This window comes from Stomoxys calcitrans, chromosome 1, assembly GCF_963082655.1.
Source record: "Stomoxys calcitrans chromosome 1, idStoCalc2.1, whole genome shotgun sequence".
In the NCBI taxonomy this organism is placed as follows: domain Eukaryota; kingdom Metazoa; phylum Arthropoda; class Insecta; order Diptera; family Muscidae; genus Stomoxys; species Stomoxys calcitrans.
In genome coordinates this window covers 255,054,265-255,074,965 of record NC_081552.1, presented here as the reverse complement: position 1 = coordinate 255,074,965, position 20,701 = coordinate 255,054,265, and the positions used below count along the sequence as shown (strand labels likewise).

Genomic DNA, 20,701 nt, shown 5'->3' with positions numbered 1-20,701 from the left:
AAATTTGGACGAAGATCCACTTTTTTATCGAAAAATTGTATTCAGCGATGAAGCTCATTTTTGGTTCAATGGGTACGTAAATGAGAAGAATTGTCGATTTTTAAGTGAAGATCACCCAGAGAAGTCAAAGGTAGGTGCGGTTTTTGAGCTGGTGGCATCATTGGACCGCACTTCATTAAAGATGATGCGAATCGTAACTTAACTGTGAATGGTGAGCGCTATTGTGAGATGATATCCATTTTTTTTTTTTGCCCCAAATGCAAGAGCTTGACTTGCATGACATGTGGCTCCACAAGACGGCGCCACATGCCACACAGCACGCATAACAATCGTGTTATTGAGAGGCGAGTTCGGTGAACATTTTATTTCATGTTCGGTACCGTTCACTTGGCCGCCTAGATCGAGCGATTCAATGCCTTTACACTATTTTTTGTGGGACTATGTTAAAGCTCATGTCTATTGAATGGACGCATTGGAAGACAACATTGAATCATATATATATGTGAGATACCGGCCGAAATGTTGGAAAGACTATGTCAAAATTGGACTAAGCGGTAGGACCATTTGAGGCTTAGTCACGGTCAACATGTGCATGAAATAATCTTCAAACATTAAATTATATGGACCGTACTATCGATTCAAATAAAGATTTTATGAATTTTTCTGAATTGTATGTGTTTTTATACCCTCCACCATAGGATTGGGGTATATTTATTTCGTCATTCTGTTTGTAACACCTCAAAATATGCGTCTAAGACCCCATAAAGTATATAAATTCTTGATCGTCGCGACATTCTAAGTCGAGCCCTCCGTCGGTCTTTCGAAAGCACGCAATCTTTTGACGGAGTAAAGCTCGCCGCTTGAAATTTTGTACCAATACTTTTTATTAGTGTAGGTCGGTTGGGATTGTAAGTGGGCCAAATCGGTTCATGTTTTGATATAGCTGCCCTATATAACCGATCTTGAGTTTTGACTTCTTGAGCCCCTAGAGGGCGCAACCGATTTGGCTGAAATTTTGCATGAGGTGTTTGGTATCACTACTTGAGCCCCTAGAGGGCGCAATTCTCATCCGATTTGGTTGTAATTTTTCACGTGGTGTTTTGGTATCACTTCCAAAATTTGTGCGTATAGTATGGTCCAAATCGGTTGGTTGTAATTTTTCACGTGGTGTTTTGGTATCACTTCCAAAATTTGTGCGTAAGTATGGTCCAAATCGGTTTACAACCTGATGTAGCTGCCATTTAAACCGACCTTGAGTTTTGACTTCTTGAGCCGCTAGAGGGCGCAACTCTCATCAGATTTGGAAGAAATTTTGCTTGAGGTGTTTTGTTATGACTTCCAACAACTGTGCGAGATGAGTATGGTTCAAATCGGTTTATAATCTGGTATAGCTGTCATATAAACCGATATTGGATCTTGACTTCTTGAGCCTCGAGAGGGCGCAATTCTCCTCCGATTTGGCTGAAATTTTGCATGAGGTGGTTTGTTATGACTTTCAACAACTGTGTTTTGTTTGGCGCAAGCCGGTACATCACCTGATATACCTACCATATAAACCGATCTGGCATCTTAATTTCTTGAGCCTCTAGAGAGCGCAATTCTCATCTGATTTGGCTGAAATTTTGCTTAAGGTGTTTTGTTATGATTTCCAATAACTGTGCTTGGTATGACGCAAATCGCTATTGAGTTTTGACTTTTTGAGCCGCTAGAGGGCGCAATTTTCATCAGATTTGGCAAAATTTTGCTTGAGGTGTTTTGTTATGACTTCCAATAACTGTGCCAAGTATGACGCAAATCGGTATGTAACCTGATATAGCTGTGATATAAACCGATCTGGGATCGGTTTATATCGGAGCCTCTAGAGGGCGCAATTCTCATCAGATTTGGCAGAAATTTTGCTTGAGGTGTTTTGTTATGACTTCCAATAACTGTGCTAAGTATGCTTCAAATCGGTTCATTACCTGGTATAGCTGCCATTTAAACCGATCAGGCATCTTGACTTCTGGAGCCTCTAGAGGGCGCAATTCTCATCCGATTTGGAAGGAATTTTGTACCACAGCTTCTCTCATGACCATCAACATACCTGTCCAATATGGTGTGAATAGATCTATAGCTTGATACAGCTCCCATATAAACCGATCTCCCGATTTTACTTCTTGAGCCCCTACAAGGCGCGATTCTTATCCGTATGGACGGAAATATTACACAATGACTTCTACAATGTTCAGTATTCAATTCATTTATGGTCCGAATCAGACTGTAACTTGATATAGCTCCAATAGCATAACAGTTCTTATTGAATTCTTTATTTGCCTAAAAAGAGATACCGCGAGATGTTGGAGGGTATATAAGATTCGGCCCGGCCGAACTTAGCACGCTCTTATTTGTTTTTATTTTTTTTTGCAAAATTGGTGATTTTTGACAAAATAATTTTCTCCAGAACATGCCTTAATCAGAAAATTTATATTTGACTTTTTTTCATTTGTCCACTTTATGCCAATGAAAGTCTCATAGGTATACCCATTCTTACTTGTGAAAGGATTTTTCTAAGAAAGCTTTAGTTTTTGGTATTTTTCTATCACACATTCACCGTGTCGTATTCATACATTCATCTATTCTGTAAGTCTTGACTAGCAACTTGTATTCCAGTTGTTGAATTTATTTATATATTTGAACTCGTAATCAAATGTACCATAATGCCACAAAGCTGAATGAAATGGAAAATATTTCAACATCATACAAACATTCAAATATAAAATATGCATATATATATATATAGATCTATGAATTTGTTATCATGGTAGTTTCACTTTAAATCCACTTCATTGTCATGCTCTTGGACATACAAAACTAAAGTTCTATTTGCAGATAAAACCAAAAAAAAATATAAATAAAAAAAGTACAATCAAAAAAGAAAGAAAACAGACGACAGCTGTCACAAACTTGCTGCCGAATGCTCTTGTACTACATAAACATAAAACGAATATCGAAAAATGAAAAAAAGAAACTAGAATGTATGAAAAAACGTGAACGTGTTCGTTTCCAAATCCACCCACAACCAAAACAAACAAGCAAAGAAAAAAAAAAACTTTAATTCACCACCCTCTTCCCGACAAGGGACCTTGTGGCGTATGCGTGTTGCCATAAACCCGCAAATAAAATATTCGAACACTCATACGCCACAATGTCACTGTCATTCGATGTTGTACCACTTGATGTCGTTCTAAAACTACTAAACAAACCCCCATTCTGTGTAGCGAGCCAAAAACCATATTAGCATATATATTCTTCTCTCATGTTATTTTAGAACCGCTGGCGGTAGTATGTTGGGAGATGTTAATATATCGGCTATATTGGATTCCTTCAGTGTCAGTTATGACAAAAGAGTAAGACCCAACTATGGTGGTAAGTAAATCAAGTCCTGCCCTCCTTATCCTACTTAGTCCACTCACTCACCAATGATTGTTTGTTTTAACCTTAGACTCAGAGTAAAACAAAACAAAAACACTGAAAAATAACAAAAATTCAAAACTATGTTAACCTTTTTTTTTGTTATACAAGAAAAAAAAAGACACCAAGCAAACCATTACAATAGACATCATTTTTAAAAATCATATGTAAAAACTATTACCCTGAAAAACCATTTACAAGAAAAATTCCCAGCTTTAACCTCAGGATCCTAGGCAAAAAATGAAAATAACACAACATAGAATCCCCAACACTTAAAGAAAATATTTCTTTTTTACTTAAATATTTTGAAAGGGTGTTCATTTGCCTTCAACATTTCGTATTATTTTTATTATTGATTTGATTTTATTATTAAATCATGCTTTGATTTAGATTTGTTTTATTATTATGCCAATCAAATGTTCTCAAAAATTTTGTTAATATTTATTTTTTGGATATTGATATTGATGCTACATGACATTTCAGGACCCCCGGTCGAAGTTGGTGTCACCATGTATGTGCTATCGATCAGCTCGCTATCTGAAGTGAAAATGGTACATAATTTTTCACCTATGTACCTCTCTTTCTCTCTTTAACTTTAAAAGCTATTCAAATTTATTTTCTTTTTATAATTTTTGTTTTATTTCATTCGGATTCTTGGATTAGTTCTTATTTATGGTTATGTTGTTTAAATAGAGGTGTTTCTCTCTCTCTCTCCTTCTCTTACTCTTTTTCTTTAGTTTTTTAGTTAACAAAAATAACAAAAAAAAAAAATATTTTTTTTAAATATTAAAAGTATTAACAAAACGAATAGTTTGTGTTTAAGTGTTTTTTGACGAAAAGTTAATTAAATGGAACTTTAACAAAACAAAAAAGAAAATCAAAAAAAAAAAAAACTCATAAATCTATCAACACTTTTGTTTGTTACGACTTAAGCAATTTTTTTTCATTTAACTTTTATTCATTTGCATTGGAGTCTGTTTTTTTTTTTGTCATCTCAGTTGTCCTTTGTGATTTGTTTTCTTAATTTTTGTTTTTTTAAATATTATTTTCCACTTGTGTTTGTTTGTTCGATTGTTTGTTCCAATTAGTGTCCGTTCAACTTTGTTCTTTTACTTTTGTGAACTGCGGAATTCCTCTTATAAATAATAAGGAAATTTTGTTTCTTTTCAAAAATGAAAATGAAACTATTCCTCAAGAATGTATTACAAGGTTCCGGCTGAAATTTGCAAAATAAAAACATAAATCGAAATAATGGCATTATGCAGAATCCTAGAAAAGCAGTTGTTACCCTCTTAGCGCAACCAGCGAACTGTGAGCAAAACAGCATTATAATGAGTAGAGACAAAAAAAAATAAGCAATGAGACCATGCAAAAACTGCTACTACTACTACTACTGCTACTACTCCTCTTCAAGCACTTCAGTATTTGAGTTTAGTTTTTTACAACACCACTACCACCACAACCTCCATCACCAACTTTTGAAGCCAACCACCACATTTTAGAGCCCACCCCCTTAAAAATTAGTTCACCCACCACCCACCCATCAACTTATTTTTCTTTCTGTACAATTGGTAGTTGAGAAATACTAAAATGAAAAAAAAAAATCCTTTTCTAAAATTTCTCCTTCACCTGAATCTAAGTATAATAAAAAAAATACTCATTGGCTCTATTCAAAATCCATTTCAAATTGCTTATTTTTAATTTTTCTAACCGACTTTCTTTCCCATTAAGCTTCCAATTTCAGTTTGAAAACAAAACAGAATATTAATTTTAAGTTTGCGTTAAATTGCCTTTATTAGTGTATAATAGCGTTTTTATTTTGCGTTCACCTTTGAATACACATCCTTTAAAGGATGCTAACCAAATTTAGCAAGGATCTTAGAGAGGCGGTCCCATTTTGCAAAGAAAAGGCCAAAGTCATTTAGTTTCCCCTTCTCTGCCGCCCTTACTGATATCACAGTGGAATCATCGGATTTGCCATAAAATGGATGTTGCGAGGCTATGTTTGATTTGGTTTTCATTCGTCTAGATTACACACAGAACTCCATTTCATACCAACCAACCAACCAACCATCCAACCATTTAACCACTTAAACATTCATCATCAATCAGTAATTCAATTATCAATCAATGTTATCATACCCCCTAATACGGTTTTATTCGTTTTTCCCTTCTATACCAAAACAAGAACAAAGAAACAAATTTTCTCTTTCTTCACTTATTCTCAATTTTTTTTTTAGAAAATTGCCCTGAACATGACTCAAAATCAATTTTCTCCGCCTGTACTGTTAAAGTTGGTTATCAAATACTTTGTCATTGCTAATCAAACACCCTTTCTCTTAAAAATACTCTTCACAATAGTAAAGATTAGCCACCGGTTATTTTGAAAAATTTGAAAGCACTGTTATTATTTTGTTTACTTTTTTTTGTACTCAAAAGAGAACTTGTACAGCACGTCCAGATAACACATTTAAAAATACTCATTTTTATGACGGTTTTTAATAAGAGATACTAAGAGTACTCACATAATCAGACGTGTAAATACATGGTTACCTTTTATATCCACAACCATAGGATGGAAGGTAAACTAATCTAGTCATTACGTTTGAAACACCTTTAAAACATTAACCTGCGACCCCATAAAATTTATATATTCTTGATCGTCTTGGCATACTAAGTCGATCTAGCCATATCTGTCCGTCCGTCCGTCTATGGAATAGCCGCACGAAAATTTGCTCAGATATTTCTTACTGATATTGGTCGTTGGCGATTGCAAATGGGCAATATCGGTTCTGATTCCGATATAGCTCCCATTTCAAGTAGTCCCTCGAATTTAAATTTTGAAAACCTGAAAACTGTAATTATTATCCAATAGGGCTGAAATCGCAATAAGTATGGTCCAAATCGGTGTATAGTCTGATATAGCTCTTATGTAAACCGATCTCCCTATACCCACCACCTAGGATAGGGGGTATACTAATTTATCTGAGCCCCAACAAATTATACATACATATATATTCTTGATCGTCCTAACATTCTAAATCGATTTTGTCATTTCCTTCAGTGAAAAAAAGATAAATAAATTAACAAGTAAATGCGTGCTAAATTCGGCCGGGCCAAATCTTATATACCCTCCACAACGGATTGCATTTGTCGAGTTGATTTCCCGGCATCTCTTCTTAGGCAAAAAAGAGATAAAAGAAAAGATTTGCTCTGCTATTAGAGCGATATCAAGATATGGTCCGGTTCGGACCACAATTAAATTATATATATGAGACCTGTGTAAAATGTCAGCCAATTCGAATAATAAATGTGTCCTTTGGGGGCTCAAGAAGTAAAATAGAGAGATCGATTTATACGGGAGCTGTATCATGCTAACCTCTGCGCTACGGTGGCCTCCGGTTTATATGGCAGCTATATCAAAACATGGACCATTTACAATCCCAACCGACCTACACTAATGTGAAGTATTTCAAGCGCCTAGTTTAACTGCTTCGAAAGTTAGCGTGCTTTCGACAGACGGACAGACGGACGGACAGACGGACGGACGGACAGACGAACGGATAGACGGGCGAACAGACGGACGGACAGACAGACAGACAGACAGACAGACAGACAGACGGACAGACAGACGGACGGACGGACGGACGGACGGACGGACGGACGGACAGACAGACGGACGGACAGACGGACGGACAGACAGACAGACGGACGGACAGACGGACGGACAGACGGACGGACAGACGGACGGACAGACGGACGGACAGACGGACGGACAGACGGACGGACAGACGGACAGACGGACAGACGGACGGACGGACAGACGGACGCACAGACGGACGCACAGACGGACAGACGGACGCACAGACGGACGGACGGACAGACGGACGCACAGACGGACGGATGGACAGACGGACGGATGGACAGACGGACGGATGGACAGACGGACGCACAGACGGACGGACAGACAGACGGATGGACAGACGGATGGACAGACGGACGGACAGACGGACGGACGGACATGGCTAGATCAACATAAAATGTCACGACGATCAAGAATATATATACTTTATGGGATCTCAGACGAATATTTCGAGAAGTTACAAACAGAATGACGAAATAAGTATACCCCCATCCTATGGTGGAGGGTATAATAAAACAAGTAAAAGGGTGCTAAGTTCGGCCGAGCCGAATCTTATATACCACAATGGATCGCATTTGTTGAGTTCTTTTCCCGGTATCTCTTTTTATGCCAACATATGATGAAACAAAAGAAGTGTAAAATTTCAGACAATTCGCATAAAAATTGCGTCATTTAGGGGCGCATGAAGTAAAATAGGGAGATCGGTTTATATGGGAGCTCCATCAGGCTATAGACCGATTCAAACCATAGTTTACACGTATGTTGAAGGTTATAAGGGAAGTCGTTGTACAAAATTTCACTTAAATCGGACAATAATTGCGCCCTCTAGAGGCTCAAGAAGTCAAGACCCAGGATCGATTTATATGGAATCATTATCAAAACATGAACCGATTTAAACCAAACTTAGCGCAGTAGTTGGAAGTGATACCAAAACACCACGAGCAAAATGTCAAATCGGATGAGAATTGCGACCTCTAGAGGTTCAAAAAGTCAAGACTCAAGATCGGTTTATATAGCAGCTATATCAAAACATTGACCGATATGGCCCATTTACAATCCCAACCGACCTACACTAATAAGAAGTATTTGTGCAAAATTTCAAGCGGCTAGGTTTACTCCTTCGAAAGTTAGCGTGCTTTCGACAGACAGACGGACGGATGGACTGACGGACGGACGGACGGACAGACGAACAGGGCTAGATCGACATAAAATGTCACGACGATCAAGAATGTATATTCTTTATGGGGTCTCAGACGAATATTTCGAGTAGTTACAATTAGAATGACAAAATTAGTATAACCCCATCCTATGGTGGATGGTATAAAAATCTACACGATCTAGCAATGTCCGTCTGTGTGTCTGCAGTAGCATGTCCGCCTACGACGCTGAACGCCTGGGTTCGAATTCTGGCGAGACAATCAGAAAAAATTTTCAGCGTTGGTTTTCCCCTCCTAATGCTGGCAACATTTGTGAAGTACTATGCCATGTAAAACTTCTCTCTAAAGAGGTGTCGCACTGCGGCACGCCGTTCGGACTCGGCTATAAAGAGGAGGTCCCTTATCATTGAGCTTAAAACTTAAATCGGACTGCACTCATAGATATGTGAGAAGTTTGCCCCTGTTCCTTAGTGGAATGTTCATGGACAAAATTTGCAATTTGCAAAGTTGTGTTAGACCATTCTTCAATTTGGCCCAGATCGGTTCAGATTTGGATATAGCTGCCATATAGACCGATCTCTTGATTGGAGGTTTTGGGGCCGTAAAAGCCGCATTTATTTTTCGATTACGCCGAAATTTGGTACAGTGAGTTATGTTAGGACCTTCGACATGCTTCTTCAATTTGGCCTAGAACGGTCCAGATTTGGGTATAGCTGCAACATAGACCGATCTCTCGGTTGTAGGTTTTGGGACCATAAAAGGCGCGTTTATTGTCCCATTTTGCCAAAATTTGGAACAGTGAGTTGTGTTAGGCCCTCAGACAACGTTCTTCAATTTGGCCCAGATCGGTTCACATTTGGATACAGCTGCCATATAGACCGATCTCTCGATTTAAGGCTTTTGCCCATAAAAGGCGCATTTATTGTCCTATTTTGCCCAAATTTGGGACAGTGAGTTGTGTAAGGTCCAGATTTGGATGGTGTTGGGCCCATAAAAGGCGCATTTATTGTCCGATTTGGTCGAAATTTGGGATAGTGCTTTGTGTTCGACATTTTTCTGCAACTTGGCCCTAATCGGTCCAGAGTTAGATATAGCGGTCATATAGACCGATAACTCAATAAGGTTTGGCCCCATAAAAGACGCATTTATAATCCGATTTCGACACAATGACTTATGTTAGGCTTTTCGACGTCCGTGTCATATATGGTTAAGAATTTTTTTTTTTGTAGACAAAGCTACTAAAAAGACCAATATTTTGTTATGCACAATTGAACAATGGCTTGTACTTATTAGTATTAGGGCCAAATCAGAACATATTTCGATATGGTTGCTATGGGGCATAAGGTATGCATTTTGACGAAAGGTGGTTTACGTATATACCCAAGGTGGTTGGTATCCAAAGTACTGCCCAGTCAAACTTAACGCCTTTTTACTTGTTTGGCGATAGCCCTATGTTGAAATCCCAACATTTGGTGCAGTTCTGCATTAGATCCATATCCCCATTTTACATTTTTTCTTCATCTTTGAATGCAAAAATTTTTCTAGGCTAGGTTACTGTTTTGGAAATCCAACTATGAAGCTAAATACGACCCTAGCACGGTGTATCCTTAGTCATGTTACTATAAGACTGTCCATGAAAAATATAAACCCTTAGCATCTTTACCCCTCATTCTGGTCAAAGGGCGAAATACGAAATTCGGCTACCTAAAACAAAGTTTCACCTTTATGAGTATTTTTAAATCTAAATACTGGACGGCATTTGTTATGTGAAAAGGCCTAGGGTTCAATAGCACAATATTAAAAATTTTATTAGCACCTGCAATACAAAAGAATCGTACCCTGCCTTGCACCTCTCCCTCTTTCACAAAAAGTAAAATAAGCAAAGCGAAAATTTAAATAAAAAAGTATATATGCGATATGAAATGCTACCAATAATACTAACACATGACACTTTAGAGGAAAAACATATCTACACTTAAGGTTTTAATTTTTGTCAACGTCTCTGTGCAAATAAGCAAAAATAGTTGTAATAAAAATCCATAAATATGTTGAATTATGACAAACAATCAAATGTATTATGCAAAAAACAAAAAAAAAACCTAAGATAAAATGCTAAAAATTACTCTTTAAAACTAAAGCAACAAAACAAAAAACTACAACAACCAAAGATTGATTTCAAATTACTACTACAAAAGCAAACAAACGTGTGTGTGTATATGTTACAGGTCCCCCTGTGGAGGTTGGCGTCACAATGTATGTTCTCAGTATCAGTTCGGTTTCGGAAGTTCTCATGGTACATATGCAACAACAATTTTTAACTAAAACTCTACACTCAGCAAAAATAAATGTTTTTTTTTTTCAATTTTATTCAAAATGTGTTTTTTTGCGTTTCGATAATTATCAATCACAATTATATACACTTTTCAATTGTTTTCAAATCATTCAGTTATGATTTTCTTTTGGGTTTTTCTGGTAACTTTCACAATTTCTAAAGAGAAATATTTTTGAAAAATTTTCAATGATTAAATGTTTATCTTAATTGAGTTGTTTATAATTTTTGGTTTTTACAAATCTCACGCCTACAATCGATGTGTCTTTATAATTTGTCAATGATATTTCTTTTTTTTTAAACTATTTTCTTTTTCTTATGCAATAAATTTTTGGTTTTAATAATTCTTCATTTTGTTTTCTCCCAGCGTTGTTGTTAACATCATCTTTTATTCAAACATGATTTCAGAGATGTTTTAAAATTGAAAATTCCAAAAGAAAAAAAACCAAATTTTGTACGATACATGCTTAGCGCTTTGGAGCATTATAATCGTAATTTTTGTTTGATTTTGTACAAAGAAAATACATCACCTGAAAACTGGAAAGAATTTAAGATTTAAAACCAAGAAATTAATAATAATTCAAAATATAATCTAAATAATCATGGATTTATGTAATGTTTACTTCTAAATTCTTAAAGGTTATAAATAAATAAAAAAGAAAATGTTTAATACATACATTTTATCTTAAATTTATTACTGTTGAGTTTCCAAGGGTTTTCTTTCCAAATTCATTTCGTTTCCCATACTTTTTGTGTTCATTTGACAACAAAATTTGAATATGTTTGAAATGAAAGCGTTATAGTTGATGTTGTTGTTGTTTCAACATTCAAAATATCTATATATCTACCTTTATATATATAAATATATACATCAATATATATCAATATATAACAAATTAACTTAATACATATATATATGCCATATATATGAGTTGTATTTATCAAAATTCTATCCTGTGTCTATATTATCTATGTTCTAAACCAACAATACATTTCAATAATCTAAAGATTACTTCTAAACTCTTTTTGATCCCTCTCAATTGTCTCTATTTCTGTTTTATAGTCTAATCTCTTACTCCCTCTCTCTGTCTCTCTCTCTTTCTAACTCTTCGACTATCACTCTGCTGCTGTCGTTGTATTTAATAAAAAAAAAAAACAAAAACAATATTCTTCCAACCCTTCTAAGCTATCTGTCTCTCTCTCTCTCTCTTTGTCTATATTACTCCCACTCTCTCTCTCTCTCTCTGTTGCTCTTTAATGAAATGACTGAGAAGTCGATTCCCTCTCTTTCTCTTTGTTATTACCAAACAGTTTCCTTATGTGAAGCAAAAAATTAAACATCATTTCCTTTGGTTTGTTGTTCCTTGTACAATTTTTTTTTTATTTCTCTAAGCATAACATTGGTTTTCAAAATTTTGTTTCGCATCCCCGATCGTAAATTTTGTCGTCTTCCTTTTTTTCCTTTTCCATAATAATTTCATTCTGCACGACATTAACTCTTTTGACATAAATCAAAAAAAAAAAAAAAAAAACACCAGACCCTTCCATCCAACCACCACCTGCCCATCTGCCCACCTAAACGCTCAATAGTGTAAATTGAAGGCTTTTTATGTAGGCCACATCCAACACGAGTGCTCGAATGCACAATGGACGATTTCACTGACCACATTTGAGGTTATCACATCAGACATAAATAAATATTTGCACTAGAAGCTTTTATCCAAAAAGAAAAACAAAAACAAAAATAACTGTATAAAGCCTTATCGTGATTTCTTTAAAGTCCACAACTTCGAAACTGTTGATGTTCACTTACATTCATAAATTTGTCTCTCTTTGTATATAAAGCATAAATGATTCACTTTAAATTGGCACTCTCAAATACCAGGTGTGAATGTGTGTGTAAAAGGGAATATGTTGTAGGTGTTTTAAGAGAGGTTACACACACTGACATACCACACTCCACACTCAATAGCACATTTTGATTCAAAGCTTACCAACGTCACAAATAACAAGAATTGTAAAAAAAACTAATTTTATTAATTTATGTAGACAAATATTAACATGAATTGAGTACGTAAGTATTTTACGAAACTTCTCATTAATGACAAAAGGAAAACTCACTCGTGTCAATGAGTGATTTCTCATACAGTTCTAGTTCAATGAAAAGTAGAGCCAGCAACCAGTGCCTAGTCAGGTATTCAAATTAAAGTCTAACTAGATTTCGGGATAAGTTCCACATATAACAAGTAAAAAGGCGTTAAATTCGTTCGGGCCGAACTTTGGATACCCATCACTTCGGGTATATATGTAAACCACCCTTCGTCACAATTCGGTGATTTTATGCCCCATAGCAGGTATATCGAAATATGTTCCGATTTGGACCAAATACAAATAAGTACAAGTCATTGTTCAATTGTGTATAGCAAAATATTGGTCTTTTTTAGTAGCTATATCTAAAAATAAACCGATCTGAACTATATACGACACGGATGCCAAAAATACTTACATAAGTCACTGTGTCAAATTTTAGTGTAATCGGATTATAAATGCGCCTTTTATGGGGCCAAGACTTTAAATCGAGATATCGGTCTACATGGCAGCTATAACCAAATCTGGACCGATCTGGGCCAAATTGATGTCGATGGGCCTAACAGAACTCACCCTCCCAAATTTCGGCGACATCGGACAATAAAGACCTTAAATTGAGAGATCGGTGTATATGGCAGCTATATCCAAATCTGGACCGATATGGGTCAAATTAAAGAAGGACGGCGAAGAGTATAACTTAACTCACTGTCTCAAATTTCAGTGAAATCGGACAATAAATGCGCCTTTTATGACCCCAAAATCTACAAGCGAGAGATCGGTCTATATGACAGCTATATCCAAATCTGAACCGATCTGTGCCAAATTGAAGAAGGATGTCCGCTAGCCTAACACAACTCACTGTCCCAAATTTCAGCAAAATCGTATGATAAATGTGACTTTTATGGGCCTAAGAACCTAATTCGGTGGATCGGTCTATATGGGGCTATATAAAGATATAGTCCGATATAGCCCGTCTTCGAACTTAACCTGCTTTGGGACAAAATAAGAATCTGTGCCAATATCTCTATTTTTAAAGACTGTAGCGTGATTTCAACAGATAGACAGACAGACGGACGGGCATGTCTAGATCGTCTTAGATTTTTACGCTGATCAAGAATATATATACTTTATGGGGTCGGAAATGGATATTTCGATCTGTTGCAAATGGAATGACAAAATGAATATACCCCCATCCTTCGGTGGTGGGTATAAAAAATAGGTCCAAGTATTGGGAGGTCGCCCCACCCCCAAATACCCCAAAATGGGCATATTAGCCGTCCATGGCTATGTGAGACTCAAATGAAAGGTATTTCGGAGTAGATAACAATATGACATTAAAATTTGCGTTCAAGTCCAGGTGGCGCTATTCTTCCTAAAAATATGTCAATAGGTTAATTGACCCGTTATGGCAATATGGGACTCAAATAAAAGGTATTTGAGAGTAGATTTAGGCGGGAGCGGGCCTAAATCTAAAACAATTTCCCGCAATCCAATTAGGTTTCCTCTTTCACCTGTATCATGTTTCAAGAAAATCAGTTTTAGTGGATTTTAATAATTGAGTCGACCCATAAATTGTATACGAAAACATATGAACTCACGGGCATGGCTTAAATGAATCAGGAAGTGATTCCAAGTCGATCACAATACACAGTTCATTTTCCTTGTGCATTTGGTTGAAATAATAAACTTAGTTATTAAACCCTGTCGAATACTTTACATACACTTCAATATGACATGGCACTTAAGACCAAATCTAGCATTGAACTAGAATTTATTGGAAAATACTTATTAACATTATTAAGTTCTCTATAAACACAGGGTCTCATCAAAATGTTTTCATATATTGCAAACAATAGGTGTCTTTTTATATGTAGAAAGTAAGTTACCTACTGTAAGCTGCCATCAATTCAACATTGCATTTTGGTAACAATTAACATTGCCATTTAGTAAGCCAAACAATCGTGTTAAATGCAATATTATCTCTAAGGAATCATATATTGAAGGAGGTCTTTTTGTTACATCTCCAATTTGGATAGGCAAACCTTATTAGCAATCGAAAATGAATTTAAGCCAGCACTGATAGAACTTACTTCATAATCACAAACAATTTTACCAGACAGGTATAAATAGATCATACTTGGAACAATTTAAAAATATAGAAAGAAAACATGAATGTTTCACCCAAGTCATTCAATAGTTAACTTAAAAAGAAAACTACAATCTATTTGATAAAAAAAAAAAAAAAAACAAGTAAAAGCGTGCTAAGTTCGGCTGGTCCGAATTTTATATACCCTCCACCATGGATCGCATTTGTCGAGTTCTTTTTCCGTCATTTCTTCTTAGGCAAAACAAGGATAAAAGAAAAGATTTGCTCTGCTATTAGAGCGATATTAAGATATGGTCCGGATCGGACCACAATTAAATTATATGGGAGCTGTATCAGGCTATAGACTGGTTCAGAGCATAATAAACACGTATGTTGATTGTCTTGAGAGGATCCGTAGTACAAAATTTCAGGCTAATCGGATAATAATTGCGACCCCTTGAGGCTCAAGAAGTTAAGATCCCTGATCGGTTTATATGGCAGCCATATCAGGTTATTGACCGATTTGAACCCTATTTGGCAGAGTTGTTGGATATCATAACAAAATACTTCGTGCAAAATTTCATTCAAATCGGATAAGAATTGCGCCCTCTAGTGGCTTAAGAAGTCAAGATTCAAGATCGGTTCATGTAATAGCTATATCAGGTTATTCACCGATTTGAACCTAACTAAGCACAGTTGTTGGAAGTCATAGCGAAACACGTCGTGCAAAATTACATTCGAATCGAATAACAATTGCGCCCTCTAGAGGCTCAAAAAGTCAAGACCCAAGATCGGTTTATATGGCAGCTATATCATGTTATTGACCGATTTGAACCTAACTAAGCACAGTTGTTGGAAGTCATAGCGAAACACGTCGTACAAAATTTCATTTCAATCGGTTAACAATTGCGCCCTCTATAGGCTAAAGAAATCAAGACCCAAGATCTGTTTATATGGAAGCCATATCAGGTTATCATCTGATTTAAACCATACTTGGTACAGTTGTTGCATATCATAAGAAAACACGTCGTGCAAAATTTCGTTCCAATCAAATAAGAATTGCGCCCTCTAGAGGCTCAAGAACTCAAGACCCAAGATCGGTTTATATGGCAGCTATCTCAGGTTATATAACGATTTGACCCATACTTGGTACAGTTGTTGGATATCATAAAAAAAAATACGTCGTACAAAATTTCATTCCAATCAGATAAAAATTGCGCCCTCTAGAGGCTCAAGAACTCAAGACCCAAGATCGGTTTATATGGCAGGTATATCAGGTTATAGACCGATTCGAACCATACTTAGCACAGTTGTTTGAAGTCATAGCAGCGCTTCGTGCAAAATTTCATTCCAATCGGATGAGAATTGCGCCCTCTAGAGGCTCAAGAACTCAAGACCCAAGATCGGTTTATATGGCAGCTATATCAGGTTATTGACCGATTTGAACCTAACTAACCACAGTTGTTGGAAGTCATAGCGAAACACGTCGTGCAAAATTTCATTCCAATCGATTAACAACTGCGTCCTCTAGAGGCTCAAGAACTCAAGACCCAAGATAGGTTTATATGGCAGCAATATCAGGATACCATCCGATTTGACCCATACTTGGTACAGTTGTTGGATATCGTAAAAAAACTCGTCGTGCAAAATTTCATTCCAATCAAATAAGAATTGCGCCCTCTAGAGGCTCAAAAACTCAAGACCCATGATCGGTTTATATGGCATCTATATCAGGTTATATAACGATTTGACCCATACTTGGTACAGTTGTTGGATATCATAAAAAAAAAACGTCGTGCAAAATTTCATTCCAATCAGATAAAAATTGCGCCCTCTAGAGGCTCAATAACTCAAGACTCAAGATCGGTTTATATGGCAGCTATATCAAAACATGGACCGAAATGGCCCATTTATAATCCCAACCGACCTACACTATAAGAAGTATTTGTGCAAAGCGGCTAGCTAGCTTTACGCCTTCGAAAGTTAGCGTGCTTTCGACAGACAGACGGACGGACGGACATGGCTAGATCGACACAAAATGTCACGACGATCAAGAATATATATACTTTATGGGGTGTTGTCGGACGAATATTTCGAGTAGTTACAAACAGAATGACGAAATTAGTATACCCCCATCCTATGGTGGAGGGTATAAAAATAATAATAATTTGAGATTTCTAAAACTTTTTTTTTCATAGGCTTTTAAAGATTTGGGTTTTATTTCGTATAAGTGGGTAATGGGCCTGCTACATCTTTGAAAACCATTCCAACATATTATTACTATTTGTACTGACAAAATCTGTTAAAATGTTCTTCTTACCAAAAATGTGGTCACCTCATCAAAAGCCAAAGATGCAATGCCTTACAATCTTCAGTCAGACTCTATAACAACCACATCACCTCAAATTAGTCATTAAACAACCCAATAATATAATCATATTACCAACCAAAGAACCTTCCAGCACCTTTTCAATAGACTTTTGATAATTGTTTTCAAAATTCCTTCAAATTGAACTTTGTATAAATTTTAATTTTTCTCAACTAAAAAAAATAGTAATTTTCACAATTAATTTGGCGAAAATTTATTTTTCATTTTAAGTTATTACCAAAATATTACACCTAATTTGCAACTAGAGGAAATTTTTAATTTTACTTTGCCAACAACAAATTTAGAACTTATGTAATAGTGATAAGGGTCGCGTGTAAGTGGCTCGAATATATGAAGAATAAAAAAAGACTTAAAATACATTTGTAATACTAACATACATGGATATAGATGAATATGGAATATATACACACACACCACCAACACATTCAACTATAATAAATTAGTGATTAAAAAAGATAAACCATAAGACAAAAAAAAAACATTTAGCAAATCGTTTTGACGCACATCACCACCACCACAAGTAAACACCATGTCGGGGCAATATTGGGGCAACTATTGATCGATCACTTGTAGTTGAAAAAAAAAACATACAACCAATTCATATATACAGTGAAAATCACACGTATACACACATGCAAAAACTTGTCAACACACCCATACACATAAATATATTACGTATGTGTTAATTTGAAGCTTTTTCCATATTTGCCGACAATCAACAATGCTTTGTTTTCATAGTTTAAAATATTTTTCTTTTCTTTTTTTTCCAAAAAAAAATGTTTTTTTTTTTCTTTTAATTTTCCTCTCGAAATTTTAGCATACATCTCGTATCTACTACTTGAAATATACCAACACATAGAACCATACATACATACTATACTCATGTCGTTATCGTCTGAATGGCTTAGCCACACACATACTCCGTAAGTGTTCTTGTATAGAGTCTTTAAACAAAAAACCCCAAAGCAGAAGTGTAAAAAACCTCCCAAGAAGAAATTGAAGAAAAGTAAAATAGCAAAATAACACTCCCCATCCTTAAAGGGATACCTTTTTTTGAGTTTTGCCCTGTCCTCATGGATATCCTCAAAACCCACCCACAAAGAAAAGAATACCCAGTGTAACCGTAGTGACGAAGATAAAATCGAGTGGAAACCAAATCAATACATTAAGTGATAACAACAACAAAACAGAATCCCACTTATATGTATGTGTGGCTGTAACTTTTTTTATTTATTTATTTTTTTGTTTTATGTCCCTTCAAGAAAAAAGTATATGATAACATCCAAGAAGATGTCAAAGGACACTAAATCATTCCCTGGTGTCTCTCACACAAGCTCCCCGCATTCAGTAGTGAGCCCAGAGCTAAGCCTTAAAGCTGCTTGCCTGCCCTGCATCTCCTATCATGGTCATCTCAAGACGTGACTGTCCTAAAGCTTAGACGAAACTAAATCGAAATATTCTGTTCCGTTCGTTATATTTTTTTATTTCATTTATAAACTACTACTAACCCATAAAAAATATACATTTGAGTACATTTCATAGCGGAATCGTAAAAAAAATGTGAAAATAAGTTTATGTAAATGGATGAGAGTCAGGTGACTTATTCGCTAATCAAACGGTAGTAAAAACTGAATAAGATTTTTTGCCAATGTATTTAAAAACTAGCTGAAGGCAAAACAAAACAAAATCTTAAAGGATCACAAATCAAATGTCGGCTAAAAGAAGCGAAAATGATAAAAAAGTAAAATAATATAAGAAATAATTAAAATTAAATACAATAAACCAGGACAAGGTAGAAAAATACAACAAAAATTGCAATTATAAAATAAATCTAAATGAAAACCAAATAACATAAAACTTTATTGAAAAATATCCAACAGAATAGGATAATGTACAATAAAATAAAACAAAAAAGAAGTAAAAATGGTTTAACTTCGGCCGGGCCGAACTTTGAATACCCACCACCTCGGGTATATATGTAAACCACCTTTCGTCAAAATCCGTTGAAAAATTCATAACTTATGCCCCATAGCAGCTATATGGAAATATGTTCCGATTCGGACCTATTACTTATTAGTAAATATTGGTCTCTCAAGTAGCTATATCTAACAATTAAAAGCGTGCTAAGTTCGGCCGGGCCGAATCTTATATACCCTCCACCATGGATCGCATTTGTCGAGTGCTTTTCTCGGCATTTGTCAGCCAATTCGAATAAGAATTGAGCCCTTTGGGGGCTCAAGAAGCAAAATAGAGAGATCGATTTATATGGGAGCTGTATCGGGCTATAGACCGATTCAGACCATAATAAACACGTATGTTGATTGTCACGAGAGGATTCGTCGTACAAAATTTCATTCAAGTCGGATAAGAATTGCGCACTCTAGAGGCTCAAGAAGTCAAAACCCAAGATCGGTTTATTTGGCAGCTATATCAGGTTATGGACCGATTTGAACCATACTTAGCACACATGTTGGATATCATAACAAAACACGTCGTGCAAAATTTCATTGCAATCGGATAAGAATTGCGCACTTTAGATGCTCAAGAAATCAAGATGCAAGATCGGTTTATACGGCAGCTATATCAGGTTATGGACCGATTTGTACCATACATGGCACAATTTTTGGATATCATAACAAAACACGTCGTGCTAAATTTCATTTCAATCGGATAAGAATTGCGCACTCGCGGTTTATATGGCAGCTATATCAAAACATGGACCGATATGGCCCATTTACAATACCAACCGACCTACACTAATAAGAAGTATTTGTGCAAAATTTCAAGTAGGTAGCTTTACTCCTCCTCCTCCTACGGCTACATCGGACAATAAATGCGCCTTTTATGGGCCCAAAACCTTAAATCAAGAGATCTGTCTATATGGCAGCTTTGTCCAAATCTTAACAGATCTGAGCCAAATTGAAGAAAGATGTCGAAGGGCCGAATACAACTCTTTGTCCCACATTGCAGCAAAATCGGATAATAAATGTTCCTTTTATGAGCCCAACACATTAAATCGAGAAATCGGTCTATATGGCAGCTATATCCAAATCTGGAACGATCTGAGCCAAATTAAAGAAGGATGTCAAAGGGCCTAACACAACTCACTGTCCCAAATTTGGGCGACATCAGACAATAAACGCGCCTTTTATGGGCCCAACACCTTAAATCGAGAGATCGGTCTATATGGCAGCTATATCCAAGTCAATATTGGATCTCAAATCAACATTTCGATGTGTTACAGACGGTATGACGAGATTAGTATACCCCCATCCTATAGTGGAGGGTATGAGTATTTAAACCAAAAGTCAAGGGCCGCCCTACACACAAAAACGCCCAAAAGGACGAACAAACATATCGGGACAATATGGGAATCAGATTAGCAATCTTTAAGAATGTAATGCGAATTGGCAATATTAGCAATAAGTATCTAAGGATCCACCCAACCCCGGAAATCTGCCTTCAGAAAAAGTGGCTGAAGCGGGATAAAATGTGAATCCAATGTAAGGTTCTTGAGAGTAAAGTAGATATCTGATATAAATATAAAGGACTTAGTGTC

At 36.1% G+C, this 20,701-nt stretch overlaps 1 protein-coding gene across 5 annotated transcripts in view; it reads left to right on the top strand.

The window, feature by feature from the left end:
• The window catches only part of LOC106089047 (gamma-aminobutyric acid receptor subunit beta), a 144,681-nt gene that overhangs the window by 48,167 nt on the left and 75,813 nt on the right, over positions 1-20,701 (top strand). For all 5 annotated transcript variants that reach the window (XM_059361251.1, XM_059361250.1, XM_059361249.1 and 2 more), the window contains exons 2-3: positions 3,308-3,405; positions 3,934-4,001. In XM_059361251.1, coding sequence (XP_059217234.1) covers positions 3,308-3,405; positions 3,934-4,001 — 166 coding nt within the window. The remainder of the gene's footprint in view (positions 1-3,307; positions 3,406-3,933; positions 4,002-20,701) is intronic.